We start from the raw sequence: 21,502 nt of genomic DNA, 5'->3' as shown, positions 1-21,502 counted from the left end.
TTAAGGTGGTGTATCAACATATAAACGTAGAAAACTCATAAAATATGAGTTTTTCTTGAACCGTTTTGTCAGCTTTCATCCATTCCTGTGTTTAGTTTTCGACTATGATTGGGTTGGTTCTCGCTTTCACTCCCATGTTCCCATTACTCTGTGACCTTTTACTCCCTCCCAAGGGCACAGGCCCTCTCCTTTTTTTCCTCAAAAGAGAAATGAGAAAAAGATCACCAAAACCACCAGAGCATTCCAAATTGAAAAAGAAAGAAATTGACTCACAGGCCATACGCAGAGTTGATGTCTAGGCTTGAAATTTGCTGTGGAGGTTCACCATCCATCCAAGGCAACTGGATGACGAGCTCTGCCTGGTAGCCAGGAGGTACCCGCACCACCCGATCCTTTACCCTAAATAGGGAAACAATTAATGGGATGTTTCACACAAACGCCACGCCACGAGGCGTCTTTGTCTTAACCTACACACTCTCAGATATTTGTCTTCTTGCACAGTTGTGCATCGTTTTTCTGTCCTTGTTAGACCCAGTTTGTGCTGCTCTCTGAAGGGAGTAGTTCACAGCATGGTAAGAGATTTTTTTAGATGGGTTTTCTAATAATCTGTTAGCCTTATAAAATGATGAACTTGGATTAGCAGCCATACCAGGAGATTGATGCAGAGGACTGACAGTTGTTGATAGTAGGCCTCTATGCAAAAATGTAGATACTTCTTTGAAAATCATCTGATTCATTTTCATTGTTTGTGAAATTGATAAAAATGTTGGTGAAATTGAAAAAAAATGTTGGTGAAATGCATGAAAATGTTTTGCAAGTGATCCCAAACTTTTGAGCGGTAGTGTACTTTCAAGTCATTGATATGTGATGTCACTGCTTACATTTGCAGGATATAATGCATAATATAATTTACACAGTGCAGGTATTACTCTTCAGTACATGATTTCAATAAGGTAATATATAAGGTGTGTCAGAAAAGTTCCAGGACTGGTGTCACAAAAGATATACAGTAAAGTCTCGTTATATCGATATCGGTTATAACGAATTACTGCTTATTACGATACTATTTTCATTTCCCGGCAAATTTCTAGTCTTTTATGATGTAATTAGTTCAGTTAGTACGATACCTGGTTATTATGATAATCCGGTTACTACGATGCCCTTTTCATCTCCCGCCAGCCAATTTGGTCTGCTTATATTGATACAAAAGCAAAGGATTTCAGTACCAAAAAAGAACACGGCGAACGGCTGCTTCCAGTCAACTTTATTTTTCACACTTCCACCACCAGAGCGCAGCACACACACCGATTCCCGCACTTCCTGGTTCACAGGTCATGCTCAACCCGCCCCACATAGCTGGCCAAACAAAAAATAAAGTTGACTGGATTTACTGGCATTATTGCCCACTTTTAATGCAGTTCGGCGCAGGATCAGATATATCGACAATCCGGTTATATTGATATTTTTTCCGTCTCCCGACAATATCGATATAACGAGACTTTACTGTAGTTTAAATCCAATCTATAAACTACAAATGTTCCCCTTCAAAAGTAATACGCCTGTAGTCTCAGGTGCTTTCCCAGCCTTTTCTACAACGGCTTCATGTTTTCCAAGAATGATTCTTCCGGGATCCTTCGCTGCTTCATCTTGATCTCACATCGTGAGAATCGGTCCCCTGACAAGCAATGTTGAGCTTGGTCAAAACGAATAAATCAAACAGAGCCAGGTTGGGTGAGTTGGCAGGTTGGTTCAGCACGAATCGGGCAGGAATTGTTGGGCAGCCACAAGTATTCCTGCCGCAACTCTTACTTCTTCTAGTACTGGATGATGCTCCTCACATGGAAGAATGTGATCAACATGAACAGTCCTGAAACTTTTCTGACACACCTCAAAAATACTATTCAAAACCAAATATGATATAATATCAATAAATAATTGTCACTAAAAAGGTATGCCAGTAATAATGGACTACCTCATGTTACAATCAGGGCCACCCCTGGCTGAACTGGGGCCCTAAGCATACTTTTTAGGAACTTCTCCCTCCCAGGTGCCACCAAGAATTTTGCCCCCATGGGAAAAAAAAAATCACATTGGGCTCCCCAGAGCAACTGTAATCACCACATCACTAGGACCTAACTGACCAATTAAAAGCTATTTTTATACTATTTAACTTGAATTTTGTTAGGTACATGTTTTGGAGTAATCTCCACAGGTTGTTCAATAAATTATTAATTTGTTTAGCAGTACAAAGTAACTAATGAATACAATTACAAAAACTGTAAAAGGATTTTTTTAAAAAACGGTAGCAGCTGTACCATTACACTACTATGGACTGACAGGTGATTGGGTGAATTCTATGGTCCCCATGAAAAAAATCAACATAGCAGTGTTTTTATGCCTCCTGCCTCGAGTTGACCCGGTGAACTATGCCTCACGGCAGTGATGAGCTGCACCCCCTTGCGCAAAATTGGGCCCCCCATGTACACAACGCAGCAGGGGTTTATGTGTAGGGAGAGGGATGTCGTCAGTGGAACTGTGTCGTACTTAAGGCAGAGGGCGCTGTCTTTGACACCCTCCGGTGTGCCGCCGCCAGGGCTCGCTGGGTGTTGGTGGTGGGGCTGGGGAGAGTGGGAGCCTGAGTGTGGCTCTGAGAAGCAGGGATTGTTTTCATTTTCCGATGGAGAAATGACATCCTCCGACTCACATTGCAGTCGCACCTCCAGAGACTGTTGAGAAGATAAATATTATCATCTTCCATCATATCACTTGACAACGTCGTCGCCATCGCCTACTGTATGTGTTGCAGTATATATTGTTATACAAGTACTTCATTTCAAATGAACACAGACTCAAATCATGTTCCAAATAACATTTGAGCATTTTTTCCATTAAAATGTTGTACTCACTCACCACAATTTGAGTATTGGCATCATATTTGCTGAAGCGATACAGAATGATGTGGGCCGAGATCCCAACGACGCAAAAGATGCGACTCTGGGGACACCAGCTGACCATTTGGACTGCAAAGGGGTCTTCATCCACCAGTTCTGCTGCACGGCCCTCACTGGGCTTTGGCTTTTCAAACACCTTGGAGGTCTTCAACTTGTACAACATCTGCAGTGTTACTGATGGGAAAAATGATTTATTTTTGGTGAAAACATAATTTATACAACATGAAAAATCATGCACAGTGTGGAAAGGGATCTGAACTTGGCAAGAAGATAATCCCCGGGCTGTCAATTTGTACTGTGAAAGCATATTGATGGGTCTGAGGTATCAGATGGTTCATATCTGATGAAATTTGCTGGTGAAATTTACTGGTAATTACTGATTTTTTTTTTTTTACAACATTTTCCTTTTGGTGACATTTTTTTACCTTCATATTTTGTATTAGTATCATTAATGAATTAAAAAAATAATATTATTATATACTTATTAATATTAGTTTAGAAAGTCTTCTGCATAATTCAGATAGTAATCAAAATAATACTTAATCTCAATTAAAAAAAAGGTCAAGCAGCTTTATACACATTATATAGTAAGCATTAAAAATGTATTGAATATTTTTTTCACGCCTAGGGAATGGTTAGTATGAGATCTGTGCAATATCGCATTGTTTTATGATTCAATATGTCTCTAGAAACACATTGAATGCTCCTAAACAATAACGGTTTAACGCATGTTGATCAAAGACAGTTGGGACAAATAAATACCAATCATTAAAAAAAACTATGTACTGAACGTGCTGAATGTGAAAAAAATCATACTATTTTACAAGCTGAGGTCAAGCATACAGAATTAACCATACTGACAGTCAATCAATGGAAACTTGTCGCCAAAGAAGTGGCGATATTAGGGCTGGAACCTCTTGATTATTTTAGGAATTGGGTAGTCTATTGATTATTTCCTCCCATTAATCAAGCAATCGGATAAAAACCACTTCAATTTAATTTGTCTGAGGGCCATAATTTTTCTTGCCGTGGTGGTAGTGTGATGGTCTGGGGCTGCTTCAGGTCAGACTTGCTGTGATAAACAGAACCATCAATTCTGATGTGTTTTTTACCTGTATTTATAAATTGTTACAGTTTTAGGGTGGAAGTGGTGTTTTTATGCAGAAAAATGCCATATTTTCAGACATCCACAAAAAATGATGATTGTTAATGCTGACTGGCGACTGTGTGGGGGACGCAGACCATTAAACTGTACTGTAGATTGGACTTACTTGCAGAGGCATCCCAAAATTTGATCGACCCATCTGCATGTCTAGAGAAAAAAAAAAAGACACATTTTACATAATAAATTTGAACAACAATTAAAACATGCTAGGTTAATTGGTGACTCCAAATTGTCCATAGGTATGAATGTGAGTGTGAATGGTTGTTTGTCTATATGTGCCCTGTGATTGGCTGGCGACCAGTCCAGGGTGTACCCTGCCTCTCGCCCAAAGACAGCTGGGATAGGCTCCAGCACCCCTACGGCCCTCGTGAGGAAAAAGCGGTAGAAAATGAATGAATGAATAATATGTAGAAATTAAGGGATGATTATAAATCATCACCTGAGAAAGAGCTCATGTACAAACTGGATAGTGGAAGTGGAAGCATAAACACACTGGGTGGAAGATTTGGGTTTCTTTTTATCAAGAAGAAAAGAAAATTCCTGAGCTACACCGGAACAAAACATGGACTATGTTAAATAAACACAGTGTGCGTAGAAAATATGCAGAGTGCAGAGTCATGCAGCAGAGACCAGATTGCGTGTTTGCTTCAGAATGGTTTAACATCTCTGCCAACCTCTTAGAGTGCAGAATGGCCCCACTCTGTGCTCTGTACTCATTATGCTGGGCTTGGCACACTCCCAAATCTAAAATGATAAAGGCCTACAAAACTGCAAATGCAAATCAATATCATCTGGACCTCTTATGGATTAAGTGCACACTCCAATGGAAAACTGGTTGTGATACAGCACATTTTCCTCAGCCTGGCTAGAGCAGGAATCTAATGGAATGGTATTCATTAAGTGAGGAGCGATAACAATACATACAATACAAACTTGGACTATTTTAGAAAAAATACTAATGCATTTCCAAATAAAGGACTTACCCAGTGATGATTATTTCTGGGTAAGTGTGCGAGCCCAGTGTCCACATTCCCCCACTTACTGGCCACTCCTGGCATGGTAACAGACAATAACGAGACAGTTTAATTCCTATAATAGAACATTACACAAGGGCCCACATGGTGCTTGAGTGGTTAGCATGTTGGCCACACAGTCAGGAGATCGGGAAGACCTGGGTTCGAATCTCTGTGCCTGCGTGGGTTTTCTCCGGGTACTCCGGTTTCCTACCACATTCAAAAAACATGCTAGGTTAATTGTTTGTCTATATGTGAGCTGTGATTGGCTGGCAACCAGTCCGGGGTGTACTTCAGGTCATTTATCCATTTATTTGCTGTATTTAGGCATACGTCCATAAATATGTTCTCAAATGTGCGAAAATTATTGGTTAATAGTATATTTTTGGAAAAACCATAATACCATGCAAAAATTTGAAGCAGGAAATACAGAATTACTGTATGTCAGAAAATGTGCAAATTCAGTGATTTTTTTTTTTACGTTACAAATAAAAATATTTAATTGTTGATTGTGTTGATTTCAATTGTTCCATGGACAAATACTAAAGTTGATTTTATTCTACATTTTTCTTTTTTTCCCCATCCCGTCAGGTGAGGTGTGACGGCTCAATAACCCACCATGGGGCCAAAAGAAAGTTCAAGCAATTTGACAGAGGTGAAAATCACTGTTGAATTAGATTCCGTCTGGATGTAGAGGAAGTTGATCCATATGAACATTCATCATTTATAATCACTTTGATTGTGTAAATCTATAATTATTCTCTTTCAGTGGTGAAGTATTTTATGTTAATATTTTGAACCTGAGAATAAATTGGCTTTTTGTTATTTCCTATGGGAAAATTACCTTGGTTTTTGCCAGACTTTTTGTAATAAATAAATAATGAATAATATTTGTATTGACTTGATGCTAATATTCTCAGGGCATTCAATTGATCATAACTGAGCTGTTCAGGTTGTCTTAGAAGACACGTGGCCTTTATGTCTGACTGGTGTGTGTCCCATCTAGTCTTTGAGCATGAACTGATGATGCCTGTTCGGAGGAGAGAAGAAATGTCCAAAACAACCTGAACAGTCCACTTGCCATCGATTGAATGCCTTGAGAATACAAAGACCTGGATGAATTGGGACCACCGCTCCCAATAGACTTCTACACCACTATGTACATCTGTGTAATACTTGCTTTTAGTCAGTATAGTTACTCCAGACCCCATTCACTGTGCAATATCTGATCAACCTCCATGTGCAATATTAAGGGCTCTAAATGCAATATACTAAGTTCTATGTGAAGTATTTCCATAATGCCTCATATTAACTCTCTAACAAGATCTCAGTGTATTGACTGGTCATATATCTCATCTCGTTTCATATTATCTACATACTGTATTGTATATAACTCTGGGAAAAACTGTTGATTTTGTTAATACTTTATATTGTTTATTTTTCTATATTGTGTATTTTGTACTGTTTAACTGACTCTGTACTCTTGCTGCTGTGCAATGCAAGTTTCCCCACTGAGGGACGAATAAAGGCATATCTTAATCTTAATCTGAATTAGCATATTCACAGGTACACTACCACTCCAAAGTTTGGGATCACTTGCAAATTTCTTTGTTTTCCAAAGAAAAACATTTTTATTCATGTCATAAACTATTTTTTCTATTTCACAAACATTTTTAACGATTTCACAAGCAATTAAAATGAATGAAGGATTTTCAAAGAAGATTTTTGCATAGAGGCCTACTTTCAACAACTGTCAGTCCTCTGCATCAATCTCCTGGTATGGCTGCTAATCCAAGTTCATCATTTCATAAGGCTAATAGATTATTAGAAAACCCATCTTAAAAATATCTTACCATGCTGTTAACTACTCCCTTCAGAGAGCAGCACAAACTGGGTCTAACAAGGACAGAAAAACGATGCACAACTGTGCAAGAAGACAAATATCTGAGAGTGTGTAGTTTAAGAAAAAGTCGCCTGGCAGCTGCACTAAATAGTAGCCGTCAAACACCAGTGTCAGTATCAACAGTGAAGCACGACTTCAGGACTTCAGACTTCATGGCAGGATTACCAAGAAAAAGCCAGATCTCAGACTGGCCAAAAACATTTCCAAGTGATCCCAAACTTTTGAGCGGTAGTGTATACTTGATACTGGTAAAAATGGGACATACGCAGCAATTCTAAATTCCAGGAAGGAATAAATAAATAAATGTGCAGGCCTACCTTTTGACTGTAGCCAGTCTTCTTGTGTTTAGCTCCAATGGAGTAAAGGACAGGGATGATGTCTGGAGGACAGTCGGCAAAATAAGCTGTGCAGGTAACGGGTGACTCGTGGATGTCCATCGGGTAAGGGTTCTCAAACACAGGGAAGCTGCAGAGTACAAACAGATATTAAACTCCAAGTTTCGAGTTTTACTCTTCATACCATCCCAAACACATAAAACAATACTGCATTGCAATTGTTATTTTTGTAATTAGTATCCTCCCTCGGAGGGTTCCGGGTGATATCGCAGCATCTCCCCAAGACAAGTAAGCCTGTCATCCATCTCAAACAACTTTGCTAGTCGATGTCTTTATCTGTGAAATACATACTTGCTTTGTGTCAGATCCACCACAATTAAATCTTTTTCTAAAAGCACGACCACTGCAAAAGGATCCTGGACCTCTGAAAGATACAAAGAAAAATAGTCACACGGCACACATATGGCATATGCAAAACATTATTGTGCGTATTCATTGTAATGCTATTGCCTCTTTTTTGAATGGGTTAATAATTCATAATAATTCAAAATCAAAACAAACTAGATCCTCAAACATTGGTGATGTACTCACCGTTATTATAAGGAGTCTCACAGAGGGTCATGAACTCGACTATTGGATAATCCATCTCTAAAACTGTAATGGCTTTGCCGTGCATGATGGTTAATGTAGGCCGCCGTCCTGCCTTGTCATATGAAAGACCTCCAGAGAAGATGACAAAAGGCTCACTGTGGTGCAGAGAAAACAAAGTTTTACTTATTCGAAACTAACCAGCCAATACAGAATAAGATTAATGAGATTCAGTGTTATTTGCAAGATGTAGGCAGCCCTCGGGTTGCGGCGTTCAATGTGGTGGTTATGAATATGTTCCCATAAATTAATTAAAAACTGTAAACACTCGACATGCTTAAGAACTACTTACAGCATATGAATACAGTATGTGCTTCATTCATTGCTACACAGAGTGGATAACATCGCTTATTAATTAACTTTTAGCTCTTCATTATGTCTCCCAAGCGTAGGGCAGGCTCGCTCTTCTGGTCAAAGTGCGCCAAGGAAAAGAAAAGCCATCACATGGAAGTGAAAATGATCATAGGAGGAACACCCAAAAATATTGACCGATGGACTGTGACCGCCATCACTGAGGATAAAGATCGTATCCTTGAGCATGTTCAAGGATCTCTCCTTATGAAAGTGACAGTAATAACTAACCACAGTTAAATTTTTTTTGTTTTTGTTTTCCTGCCTCTTCCCAAAAAGCCACAGGGACAAAGGTAAGAAATTGTTCTCTTTTTTTTTCTTTTCTTGTATTTTATCTTTTTAATCCATATTTTACATGTCCTACATGTGTTCCGTGTACAGTGTGAGTGACCCAGGTGACGATACAAAATATAGTTCTGTAAATGTTAATGTTAAATGTTAGTAAATGTTAAATAGGGAAGTGGAATCTCAAGCTCAAGATGATGATGTTTGCATTATTGAACTATATTATTAATAATAATAATAATAGATTTTTTTTGTATAGTGCTTTTCAAAATACCCAAAGACACTTTACAGAACAATGGAGTTGAATAAAAGCAAGTAAACAGAGTAAAAGATACATTAAAATACAACATTCACCCGTTAATACACAGTTAAAACATGAGTATAAGCGGGGCAGGGCAAAAATATACAAAAAAGACAATCTACTAAATTCAAACAAAACCAAACAAACCTGTTCCTTGAGGTTTTGTAATCCACTTTGAGTATTGGTTTACATGACTCCTTTCTCCCATCTTTCTGGATTTTACCTAAAGGACAAAACATTGCAAAAACAATGACTACTTTTTCAAAATAGTAATGAATTGTGCTTTATGATAGGAGACAATACATTGTTTGTGATGCACTGGGTAGTACATTAGTGTCATGGTGCACTTCCTGTTTATTTGTTCCCCTTATGAACTAAAGCTGTATTTGACCAACTTGGCAAGCATTAAGAAAATAACTCCATGCATATGGAACCCGCTGATTTCAGCCCCTCCTAAGTTCTACTCAAAGGTTTGCTGAATGAGAGTTGAGAGCACAAGTTGTCAGGCTAAAAACAACACTGTTGATGTAAACGGGGTGACGTTAACAAGCGTATAGCTTTCCTCGGATTTCTCCAGGTTTTTGGCAACACTAAGGAGCTGTTCATACTGGACTGTTTTCAGGACAAAATGGCAAAGTATTTAATAATTTCAGCATTTCATCCACACAGAAACAGCGTACTTATTGACCTGAAAAATCATTAATGTCCGTGTGTCGTTTTCACATTGCCCACAAAACAACCTAACAACTGAATATTTGGACCGGCGTAACTGACCCATGTTGTTGTCATACTCTAAAATGACTGGTAAAAGTAGTTCCACTTGGCCCTGGTAGAAAGGAGAGAGCCCTAATGCTGGTCAATTTAATGGTACAATGAATGTCATGTAAACTTGGACATTTCAATCACTTTCCAGAACAAAAACCCGACATTGCCGAAGAAAATGATATTTGGTCACTCTGGCGTGTCATCTCTGTCCCTTAGTTGGACTTTGCTGAAAGTAGACAGGACTGTTGACCTCTGTCTCCATAATAAAGTATATATATAGTTTGCACTTTGGGCTTTTCCCTGTCTGGGGTCGAAGTTAATCGCATGAATGGTTTTGCCCTTCCTGATGTAACCTTGGACAGAAATCAAGCCCATGGCCTCTGCCATGAAAGTCAGAAGTGTGTGCCAAATCACCACTAAGGATTTTTTATTTCTATTAAATGAAATAAACAATTTAGGTCAAGATCTGAATGTTAAAACTATGATTCGAGAGGGCATATTCCAGTGAGAGCTGGTATTACAGCTTTTTGGGAGTATGTAAGCTAAACCAGTGGAGCATATCCAACATTGTTAAGGCCAAAAAAGTGCACAATAGTGTCAGCAGGTACCGGGATATGCAGTGTGCTACTGACACGTCTCCGACTGAGCACACAGCAGGACACACCAGCATAACAACAAAACCAGGGACAGCGGTGTGAGCTGCACAAGACATTACAAAGTGAATGTGAAGCTGTGACGGCAAATCAACACAGCTGACCTGCAGTGAGAATGATTTATTTACTAGAGGTGAAAACGCTGACAGTTTCATTCCCAAGAAAATATCCATTGTTTATTATCTCTGCCGAGAAGATTTTTATTAAGCCGGTTTTGTCCCAATGTCTGGTTTTGGGATGTCTTAATATTAAAATGACACATTTGTTACAATCATGTTTTTCCTCTTATAAAAAAAGATGTAAAAATTAGTGTAGCGTTTTTCCCCCTCACCATGTGGAAAAGTGACCTGGACGGGTTTGGAGGTGTTTCTGAGGTTCCACAAGGTCAAGCTACCGTCTGAGTGGCTGCACATGAACTGCTTTCCTTCATGATGCCAGCTGACAGAGTGGATAGCCTGCAACAAAAGGTTTATTAATTCCATTCGTTCGATGTAAGTACAGTAGTTATTAGGATTAACTGGAAAAAATGGAAAAGTTCACATTGATTTCAATGTAAAGCAATGCTCAATTTATATTACTACAAAGGATAACAAATAAGTCACTGTTGTACAGAATTTTGCATGTACTTTTTTTATATACTTTTATAATCATAGCTTTTGTATATAGTTATTACCGTTTTAATTATTCATGTATTTAAAGGATTTTACATTATTATTTTCATTGGGTTTCATTTTAAAAATGTACTTGTACTTGAAAACCTTTTGACTTGTGGGCCGCATTAAGTTAACAAAATTTTTTTTTTTTTTTTTACAGACATTCGACTTGAAAGTCATATTGCCAGCTTGTATGTTAAAAGTTGAAATACTACGAAAGTAACTGGCGGACCGGATTCAAACGCTTGGTGGGCCGCAATTGGTCCCCGGGCCGTAGTTTGCTCACCCCTGTCTTAGCTAATAACCATAGAATTTGGGTGGGTTATCTTACAAATTAAAGTCAGCAGTAAAAACAATACGTATGTAAATCTCCAACTTTAGGGGTCACTATGTACTGCAGGGGTCTCAAACACGTGGCCCACGGGCCACATTTGGACATTAGTTTGAGGCCCCCGCCTTGATATGAAAGTTTAATGTTTTAAGTTTGATATGGATGCTGTATGGTATCATGTACCCAGAAAAAATTATTACGTTTGATTAATGTTCATGTTAAAGGTTAAATAACTGTTAATAGTTATCCTCCCTATCCGTGTGGAAGTGGTAAGTTTTTGGCTATTTAAGTTTAAAGGAAATAACTTGAAGGCTACTGTTTAGGTCGCTAGCTCTCTAGTTTGCGAGTTAGCATGTGTCTCAAGACCCTGCAGTTGCGCAATATGTTGTATATAAAAAGAGTATAAATGTGACTATAGTCGTGTTTTGTCATGTCTACAGGGCTCTAATAATGCTTTGTTCATTTTAATCTGAAAAAAATAATTTGTCTACCCACCAACTATATGTGGTTTCTTAAGTTTTCATTTGCCGTTTTATTATTATTATATTTATTTATTACTGATTGATTTTCTTTTCTTTTTTTTCTTGGTTTGTTTATTTATTTTTCATCTTAGTTTGTGCAGAAAAATAAAAATTAAGATATTTGAGAACAGTGGAATGTTTTACCAGAGCTTTTATTGTACAAAATCGGAACCAAAGCACTGAAAAAGTTTGTATATTTTTCTGTTTTTAATAAATGTGTTTTTGTTTTTTTTGGAAAACCTGATGCGGCCCAGCCTTGCCCAGACCCTAGCTCCAGTGGCCCCCAAGTAAATTGAGTTTGAGACCCCTGATGTACTGTAAAGCCCCGCCTCGAGCGCCACATTGGATTGGGCCAGCTCTGAGTAGAGTAATGACAAAATCAAATACCACAATAACGCAGTTTAAGGAAACACAGCTTGAAGCTATGACTGTACAATGATGAGAAAACTGGACTGTAAATATAAGAGTAAGTGTGTATGTGTGCATTGTATGAACTTACCTCATCATAATAGATTCGGAAATCAGCCTTTTTGGCCCTGAGATCCCACTGTACAATTGTCCCACTCTCAAAACCGACGAGAAGCTACAAAAAAAGGGAAATAACTGGCTTTAAACCAATGTTTAGATGAAGATATTTTTCATCACTTGAACTCAAACAAGGAGCACGACTGCCCTATGAATACACCATCCACTTTAATTTAAGTGCACAGGGTAAAACATTCTATTATTGCATATTCCTGGGAGTATTTATGCTAATGTCAAGTAATAATGTGGAAGGATCTGCACTATAGGAGCGAAGCAAGCAACAAATAAAGAAATTGACTTTTTATACAGGTCCGCTTTCTGCCTGAGTTTTTAATCATCAGCCTCGAAACATGGGAGAGAAGAAAAGAGCTTAGGCTGCACTTTTAAGTTTGATGATTCCTCTTGCATTTATCAATTCTAGTCACATTCATAGTAATCATATTCTCCAGACTATACATTGCACTTTTTGTCATAGTTTTGTCCTGATATATCAAAATACTGTATATACAAGTGTTAAAACTCAATTTCTCTAGCCATACTGAGGCCTACTTCCTGTTACACCTGTTCTCAATCCAAAAATCACTTAAATAGGACCTGCCTCACAACATGAAGTAAACCATGTCCAGATCTAAATCAATTGAGGAACAAATGATTATTTTTCATTTGTCATTTGAGATATGTAAGTCTAGAAAAGGCTATAAAGCCATTTCTAAAGCTTTGGGACTCCAGCAAACCACAGTGAGAGCCATTATCCAGAAATGGTGGAAACATGGGACCATAGTGAACCTTCCCAGAAGTGGCCGGCTAACCAAAATGACCCCAAGAGCGCAGCGATGAATCAACAAAGAGGTCACAAAACACCCCACAACAACCTCCAAAGAACTGGAGACCTCATTTGCCTCAGTTAAGGTCAGTGTTCATGAATGTTTTCCAAGACAAAAACCACTCATGAACAAAAACAATATTAGAAATTGCAAGAAAACCTCTTGATGAAGAACTTTGGGAAAAAAACTCACTGAATAGTGTAAAGGCGTATTTCATAAAAAAAACAACATACCAACAGTAAAATATGGTGGTGGTAGTGTCATGGTCTGGGACTGTTGCATTGCATACCTGACGTTTTCTCTTACAAAATATTGTCCAATACTGTGTATGTTGTAGCTGCCGTGGTTGTAGCTAACCCCGCAGGTAAAAATAGGCACACAGCTCCCACATGCAACCATGGATGAGAGAAGAGAATTCCATCCATCCATTTTCGAAACCGCTTATCCTCACTAGTGTCGCGGGTATGCTGGAGCCTATCCCAGCTGTCTTTGGCCGAGAGGCAGCATACACCCTGGACTGTTGACCAGCCAATTACAGTTGACAAAATCCCATCAGCAGCAATACAAGTGATGCTAGAGGAGCATCGCTATAAATGTAGAAGAGGAAAGTGTCCATCTTGCTGAGTGGAATGACGGACGTCTCACATTGGAAGATCGAGAAAAATAATAATAATGGGATAATTTTGCCAATTGATAAAATGTGTGATAAGAATATGCCTTTACGATTGGACCACGGGATCCAAAACTGAACAGCGGTTATGTTATTATAATAGGTCTTAATATATTCTTGGAAGCAGAGGAACCATTTCGATTTCCAATCTCGTCAGGGAAAAAGTGAAATATTATTGGCTTATGGTGTCTAATCACATGTCTGACTTGATATGCAACTCTTGATTGCCAGTAATTTCCTGATTAGAAAAACACATCCAAAAGGTTTTTATAGTCATTTAAAACTCAGTGGGAGGGGGGCTGTTATTTTTATATATTTTTTTAAACAAGGCTAAAAAAAATTTGAGGCATTTTTAAATATAAATTTATTTCTTTCCTAGTTATTAATATCAAGATTTAAGCTAGTTCTCATTACATTATGGTTACTATACATTTTCTTTTGCTGTTTTAACCTAATTTCTACAATGTTCCACAGGCCAATAAGAAACAGCGCCCAGTCCATATACGACCAATACGACCAACTTGTATGCACCCCTCAAACACAACCATCCTGTCCAGTTTTCCCAACCGAAAAAAATAATGCCCCTCGAGGTGCAGCGGAGCCATTGTCTCGACAGTTAATGATTACACATCATTTCTTGGGCAAAATAAATTATAGACAAAACAATGAAAAATTGTGCACGCTCACAAATGGTGTCCTTCGCTATATGTTCAGCCTTCTCGTTAAGGAAAAATACCCAATGTTCATTATTTATATTGTGCAATTTTGTTGACAGAGAATTGATAGTCCTTTTTATTTATTGTTTTTATCAATGTGCTTTTTTTTTTTCAACGGATACATGCTCTATTATTTTATAGTTTTAAGTTCAGATTTTTATTTAAGTGCAATTTAAGTGCAATCCATGTTATTCTCATTGTTGTTTTTTACTTTTTGGTGTAAAAACACATTATGCTGTTTGGTTAATTTATTTGATTTAAAATCTATTGACATTCAAATTGCAACATTAAATTAAAGTCGATTGCTATTGATACAGTCTACTCGCATTATTACACCATATACACTACCGCTCAAAAGTTTGGGATCACTTGCAAATTTCTTTGTTTTCCAAAGAAAAACATTTTCATGCATTTCACGAACTATTTTTTCCATTTCATAAACAATTAAAATAAATCAGATGATTTTCAAAGAAGAATCTACATTTTTGCACATTTGTAACTGAATGTTTATAAAACACAGTAATTTAATAGACTGGATTTTTATATAGAATTATTTTAATTATACATTTTTATTCAATTACATTTTCAATGATAATTTGTTATAAAAAAATCAGTTTTTTTTAAGTAAAATTGAAGTAAAAAAAAATCTGTTACATAAATTCTGTGTCTCAAAAAAATATTTCAATATTAAAAACCAAATGAACCTTGATTCAGAAAACATTCCAACATTGTTTTCCACATTCTCATCACCGAAGCACAACATTAGTTCACGATAATTCCTTGAAAATACCAAGAACGCACCATCCAAGAGCAGTTCTCCCCACTTAAATGCGACGTGGAACACTTTGCCTGATGTCATTCGGTGCAACAAGCGGTGGCAGCTGTGAGCGTGTATCTTGTTTTTTATGTCTTCACAGCTTGTCAAGTCTGATTTTGCCCTGCGGCTCTGAAATCCATCGGGAAAATCAATGTGCTCGTCAATGGCCTCTTTTGCAGCCATCTCCACCTGCCACTTTTCTTACCAATTTGTCTGCAGCTTGACCCTCAAAGAACACAACTCAAAGGATATTATCGCTTAAGTCTCCCAAGAATAACTATATATACTGCTTAGAGAGAATGATATTTTCATTCCGAGACACTTCTGACATAAAAAAAAGAGAAGCAGCGATATGGAGAAGAAATTCCAATGAGCAACTTCAGGCATGGAAATGTATGTTGTGCTTACATCGAGAAGAACAAACAACTAAACAAAGGTGCTAAAGCTTTTTATCTGCCTCCTCACCTTGCCTTCGTCCTTTGGGCTGTCACTCAAATGAACGACCGGTCCTGGATGAGTTTTAGTTGATCTGTAAAGAGAGAGAAGGGAAATGAACCATATTGAGGTGGGGACTGAGGTGTCATCATTGTTGTTGTAAGCCTCAATCAAATAAACAGAAAGGTTAAATACAGTCATCCCTCCCCACATCACGCTTCAAATGTCATGTCTTGGCTCTATTATGTTTTTTTTTTTAAATATACAAATTAATAAAAGACGTTTTGTGGTTAATATGACCTATTATTCATTGAAAATTCATATTTAAGCATGTGTTTTTGCCTAAATTAAGCATTGTTAAGCATAAAAATAGCTAAATGCAGTAAAATATAAACATCAGACATTCAACTGCAGTGGTGTGAAGTGTTTGCTTCCTTCCTGATTTTTTTGCATGTTTGTCACATTTTTTTTCCCAGATCATCAAAGAAATTTAAATATTAGTCAATGACATCACATCTGAAAACAAAATGCAGTGTTTAAATGAATTTTTTCATTATTAAGGGAGAAACGTACCTGGTCCCATGTGAAAAAGTAATTACCCCCCCAATAATTGTGATCTATCAGTCTGGAAAGTGGCCACAAATGGCAAAAACATTGAACGATGGAAAACCTTCCCAGGTGCAGCCAGACAACCAAAATAACCCCAAGAGCACAGCCACGACTCACCCGAGAGGTCACAAAAGACCCCACAACAACATCCAAAGAACTGCAGGCCTCACTTGCCACAGTTAAAGTCAGTGTTCATGACTCCACCATAAGAAGAACACCGGGATATGTAATCACATCGTTCAATACACTTGTATGCTTCACTGCTTCATTTTGTTGCATTTAGCTGCTTTCATGTGTTCAATTCACCGCATCCATCCTTCTGTGAGTGAATGTGGAGTGCTAATCCTGCAGCAACCAGAACAAACAATACAGATGTAATGCATGTACTTTTCACACACAGCTTTCCCCAAACAAATCTCTTTTGATGTTTATTAAAGTCATTAAGTTTGTGGGAAAACATTAGCTGGAGAAGCATGCAGTAATTAAGGAAGCAGATTGCTTTGTACATTGAAGGTTATTTTCTTAAATTAAAGACAGCCTTCACTCTGTCAAAACCATTTAAACCTGGTTCACTCTCTCTACTTCTTTTTTTTTATTTTATTTTTTTTACTGGTATGCAAAAACAAAAACACACAAACAGAACTTGTTGCCAGTATTAGCACTATGCACACAGCATAGAGTCATATATCATTTATCTTTTCACACACTGCGCCCAGTACTGTATCGTCCTGTGTCCACACAAAGGACCCAAATTTCTGTGCATTCATGGTAATGGTAATGGTTTTATTTCATTTGAACATGCATCAGATTACAATTGAATGCATCACATAATCAGTTCCCAATTCCACATGTCCAAAAGGAGTAGGAAGAAGCAAAGCTTATTAAATCCTACCCTTCCATCTGGTACTTTTACAATAAGTAACTGTTACATTTGTTCACTTCCTGCTTTCCATAATACAGTTTAAGGTTGTTTTTTTTTTTAATAATGCATCACGTACCGAAGTACTCATTATTGAGTAAGGATGCTACATAACCCACCATGGGGCCAATAAAAGTTGAAACTGCCAGCAATTTCATAAAAAAGGCTAGAAACCCAATTGATTTTGATCTCACCAGGATGTATGGTAAATCCGCATCAATAAGTTCCATCCGTTCACCATTCTGAATTATGTCATATTGTTTTTTGGGTGTTTCTAACACATTATTTGGATTATTTCCTATCGTAAAAACCATCAGATTTTCACTGAAGGAATTAATAATAAAAAACCTGTACATCTGTGCTGTAAAAGTTTCGACAGGCCGCCTATTGAGGACCACGGGCATATATCACATGTTTACACTTGCACAAATTCGATATGTCTGTAAAGTAGTTGGAAGAGTCAGAGCTTACTTAATCCCGTCCCTTCTCCATGCCTCAGAAAATGCGATAGATAGCTCATGCAGGGATGAAGAAAAAGCAACAGATAGCAAAACTTGCAGAGTTGAAGGCCAAAATTGTATTTTTAAGTATTTATCTCCCCTACTTGACTAAAGTCCCACATCCTGCTGAAGAAACACAAACACGGTTGACAACTCTGCAGTAAGAAAAGTAGCTATTGGCTGACCTAGAAGTTTCTAAACAATGTCATTGCCTAATTTAAATATTATTTGCATAAGATGTTTGTAAGATGCTTACGCTGTTGCAAAATAGTACAACCTTGTAGGCAAAAAAGTCACAAACTCCATTTAGAACTACAAATAAACTTGATTCTTGGTTTGTTAATTTTAAATTGGCCATCACTTCATTAAAATAAAATCATGTTTTTATATATTATCACTGTCAGCGCCTTTCAACGACAAGACAGCATAATAATTACATCTGCACTCTGTCTCCAGCCTCATTTAATGAATTTGAAGAAACATGTTGCTAGGTTCCGTTGTGTTGCCTCTGTTTGTTTTCACCTTGGTGACAGAGGACTGATGGCTCATGTACGTATGCTTTGGGGTGGGGCGGACCTCTCAGCAGAGCCCGCTGCAGTTCAGTGTCATCAGAAAGTGCAGACAAAATAAGGTGCTTTCACTTTTAAATCCCCAAATACCAGAAAACTATCCAACAACACCAGAAAAAGTTGCAAGAGTTCTTGCTAGTTGCTTTTGAGAAAATATGTTGCCAAAAGGGTTTGGAAATTCACCAGATATTCACTAAGTTGGCAACATTAAGGACAAACCCAAAGCATGATGTGTTATCGGGATGTGCAGTTTTGTTTTGCAAAAGCATTAAGCATACATTTTTCATGTCAATTCATCTGTTTCCCAAAAATGTGCATGCAAAAAACCCAGTACCTTCTTCAAGCACGCTAGAAATCCATAAACACTCTGTTATATTGCTATGGATTTGTAATTACATTAACAATTGATACTGCTTTGGTGAATTTTGTTTTCTCTTCAGGGGAGGTAGAAATATAGAAAATCAATGACAGTTTTGAATTATGACATATTGTTTGGCTCTGTATTTGAAGTGTGAATATTTCATTCACAGATTCTTTTGAAAATCCCACAGAAGTGGTGAGAGAAAGGTCTTCTATATTGACTCCCAAACTAGTAAGTTCAGCCTGGAAGACCTGTGCAGAGACTTGTAAGCAGCCTTCCCACGTAAGCAAACACACACACATACACACACACACACACACACGTGTTATGACTGCTGTAGTTTGGGTTGTCACAAGAGACAAGATGGCATGGTGTGGAAGCGGCGATTGACTGACATGGTAGCATGGGGCTTGTCAGTGTAACACCAGAGATTGGAACGTGGGTGGTTTGCTTTTGCAGAAAAGACACTTTCATTCACAGTGGTGTCATTTCATGGCGCTTTAAGATGTCACTCTACATTGATGCAGAGGAAAAGTTCATTTAAACAAATTGGCAATTAAGCTTTTATGTCGAGATTTGTACCAAAACTCGGGATCATAATGGCACCGGTGTGGACGTAAATGGTAGTCAATAGACCAAAAAACGTAGTCGGTGCCTCATTGTGGTGTTTTAGTGGCACTGAAGGAGGTTTACACTGCAAAAGCAATATAACAAGACATTTCTATCCAAGATAGAAATTCGGTGGATTAGTGGTTAGCATGTAGGTCACACAGTCAGGAGATTGGGAAGACCTTGGTTTGATTCTGCGCTTGGGCATCTCTGTGTGGAGTTTACTTCGGGTACTCCGGTTTTCTCCCACATTCCAATACAGCATGCCATGGTGACTCCAAATTGTCCATAGGTATGGATGTGAGTGTGAATGATTGAACCCCCCCCCCCCCCCCCCCGACATGGCTCTGACAAAGTGATTGCGCCCCGCTAAAACATAAATGAGATTAATTGAGATCTATCAGTCTGGAAAAGGTTCTAGAGACATTTTTAAAGCTTTGGGACTCCAGCTAACCAAAGTGGGAGCCATTATCCACAAATGGCAAAGACATGGAACAGTGGTGAACCTTCCCAGGAGTGGCCGGCCAACCAAAATGACTCCAAGAGCGCAGCATTGACTCATCCAAGAAGTCACAAAAGACCCCACAACAACATCCACAGAACTGCAGGCATCCCTTGCCTCAGTTACGGTCAGTGTTCATGACTCCATGAGAAAGACACCAGGCGATGCATGTCAGAATTCCAAGATGTAAAGCACTGATGATCCCCAAGACCTTTGGAAAAATACCTGACAAAAGTTGAACTTTTTGGAAGGCCTTTGTCCTATTACAGCTGTCGTAAAAGAACATAATACCAACAGTAAAATATGGTGGTGGTAGTGTGATGGTCCGGGGCTGTTTTGCTGCTTTAAGAGTTGGAAGATTTGCTGTGATAAATGGAACCATGAATTCTGCTGTCTATCAAAAAACCCTGAAGGAGAATGCCATCTGTTTGTGAGATCAAGCTGAAACCAACTTGGGTTCCGCAGCAGGACAATGATCCAAAACACACCAGCAAGTCCACCTCTGAATGGCTGAAGAAAAACAAAACTTTGGAGTGGCCTAATCAAAGTCCTGACATCAACCCTGACTTGAGATACTGTGGCATGATCTCAGAAATTACCTTATTTAAAAACAGCATTTTGTGTTCAGTTGTGTTGTTATTGACTAATATTTCATTTATTTTTTTTTTAACATTTTAGAACTTTTTCACACCACTGTATATTTCAAGATGTGCTATTTTGGACCAATGTGAAGGCTGCACAGCAAATTTCATAGCGCATACCAAGATTTATAATATTAAATCTAGTCATAAAGTCTGTGTAAATGTGTAGAATTAGTATTCTTGATTAAATAAAATATTACTGCCATGCTATCTAGTTTATAAATCTGAAAACTAATGAATTTACATGCAAATCATGCCAACACATAATTCTGACAGTGATAGTTTAGAACAATAGGTTTTCCTAAATTAAGAACGTTCCAACCATATAATTATCCATATAATTTGAATATGCTCCATGCTTATGGAAAAGGCCAGACCGGTGATGAAGTAATTAACATAACTAACATGCTGACAATAACAGATGTTGGCTGCCTGCATGGTGACCAAGTGTTTAGCATGTTGCCCCACAATCAGACAATCTCTGTTGGAACATTTCTGTGTCGAACCGGCGGGTATTCTCCCTGCACGCTGGCTTCCTTCCACATTCCAACAATATGCATGTTAGGTTAATTGGAGACGATACAAATTTGCATCTTAGGTTTCAGGAGATACCTTGGCTCCGTTTTTCTTGGTCGTATGAAATGTTGTGACCAAGGTGACGCTTCATAGTGACGTTTTCAAACACACTTAGAATATTTGGAATGCTGTTGGAATATGGTAAGAATATTTAAAATGCAGTCAGAGTGCAGTTTAGCCTTCCTCTTGTGTTAGCTTTCTGGTATCATCTCTTATGTTACCGGGTCGGTTTTGACCCATGTATTAAATCAGCTATAAAATACACTAAAAACAATAAGTTACCATCAAATTTGGTTCTCATGTCTTGGTTACCTTCTTAGGCTTCCTCATCCATGAAAATTATGGTTTTAATAC

General features: G+C 38.0%; 1 protein-coding gene across 13 annotated transcripts in view; it reads right to left on the bottom strand.

The window, feature by feature from the left end:
* The window catches only part of stxbp5l (syntaxin binding protein 5L), a 169,717-nt gene that overhangs the window by 53,225 nt on the left and 94,990 nt on the right, over positions 1-21,502 (bottom strand). For all 13 annotated transcript variants that reach the window (XM_058082203.2, XM_058082207.2, XM_058082204.2 and 10 more), the window contains exons 6-17: positions 15,893-15,956; positions 12,375-12,458; positions 10,702-10,825; positions 9,100-9,175; positions 7,959-8,113; positions 7,719-7,791; positions 7,350-7,497; positions 5,100-5,167; positions 4,223-4,263; positions 2,911-3,125; positions 2,545-2,726; positions 274-399 (exon numbers count right to left, since the gene is read on the bottom strand). In XM_058082203.2, the coding sequence (XP_057938186.2) occupies positions 274-399; positions 2,545-2,726; positions 2,911-3,125; positions 4,223-4,263; positions 5,100-5,167; positions 7,350-7,497; positions 7,719-7,791; positions 7,959-8,113; positions 9,100-9,175; positions 10,702-10,825; positions 12,375-12,458; positions 15,893-15,956 (1,356 nt within the window). The remainder of the gene's footprint in view (positions 1-273; positions 400-2,544; positions 2,727-2,910; positions 3,126-4,222; positions 4,264-5,099; positions 5,168-7,349; positions 7,498-7,718; positions 7,792-7,958; positions 8,114-9,099; positions 9,176-10,701; positions 10,826-12,374; positions 12,459-15,892; positions 15,957-21,502) is intronic.

Source organism: Doryrhamphus excisus, linkage group LG12 (genome assembly GCF_037039965.1).
Source record: "Doryrhamphus excisus strain RoL-2023G ecotype Guam linkage group LG12, RoL_Dexc_Guam_v1.1, whole genome shotgun sequence".
In the NCBI taxonomy this organism is placed as follows: Eukaryota; Metazoa; Chordata; class Actinopteri; order Syngnathiformes; family Syngnathidae; genus Doryrhamphus; species Doryrhamphus excisus.
Note: the sequence above shows the minus strand (reverse complement) of the source record. Positions and strands in the feature narration are given on the sequence as shown.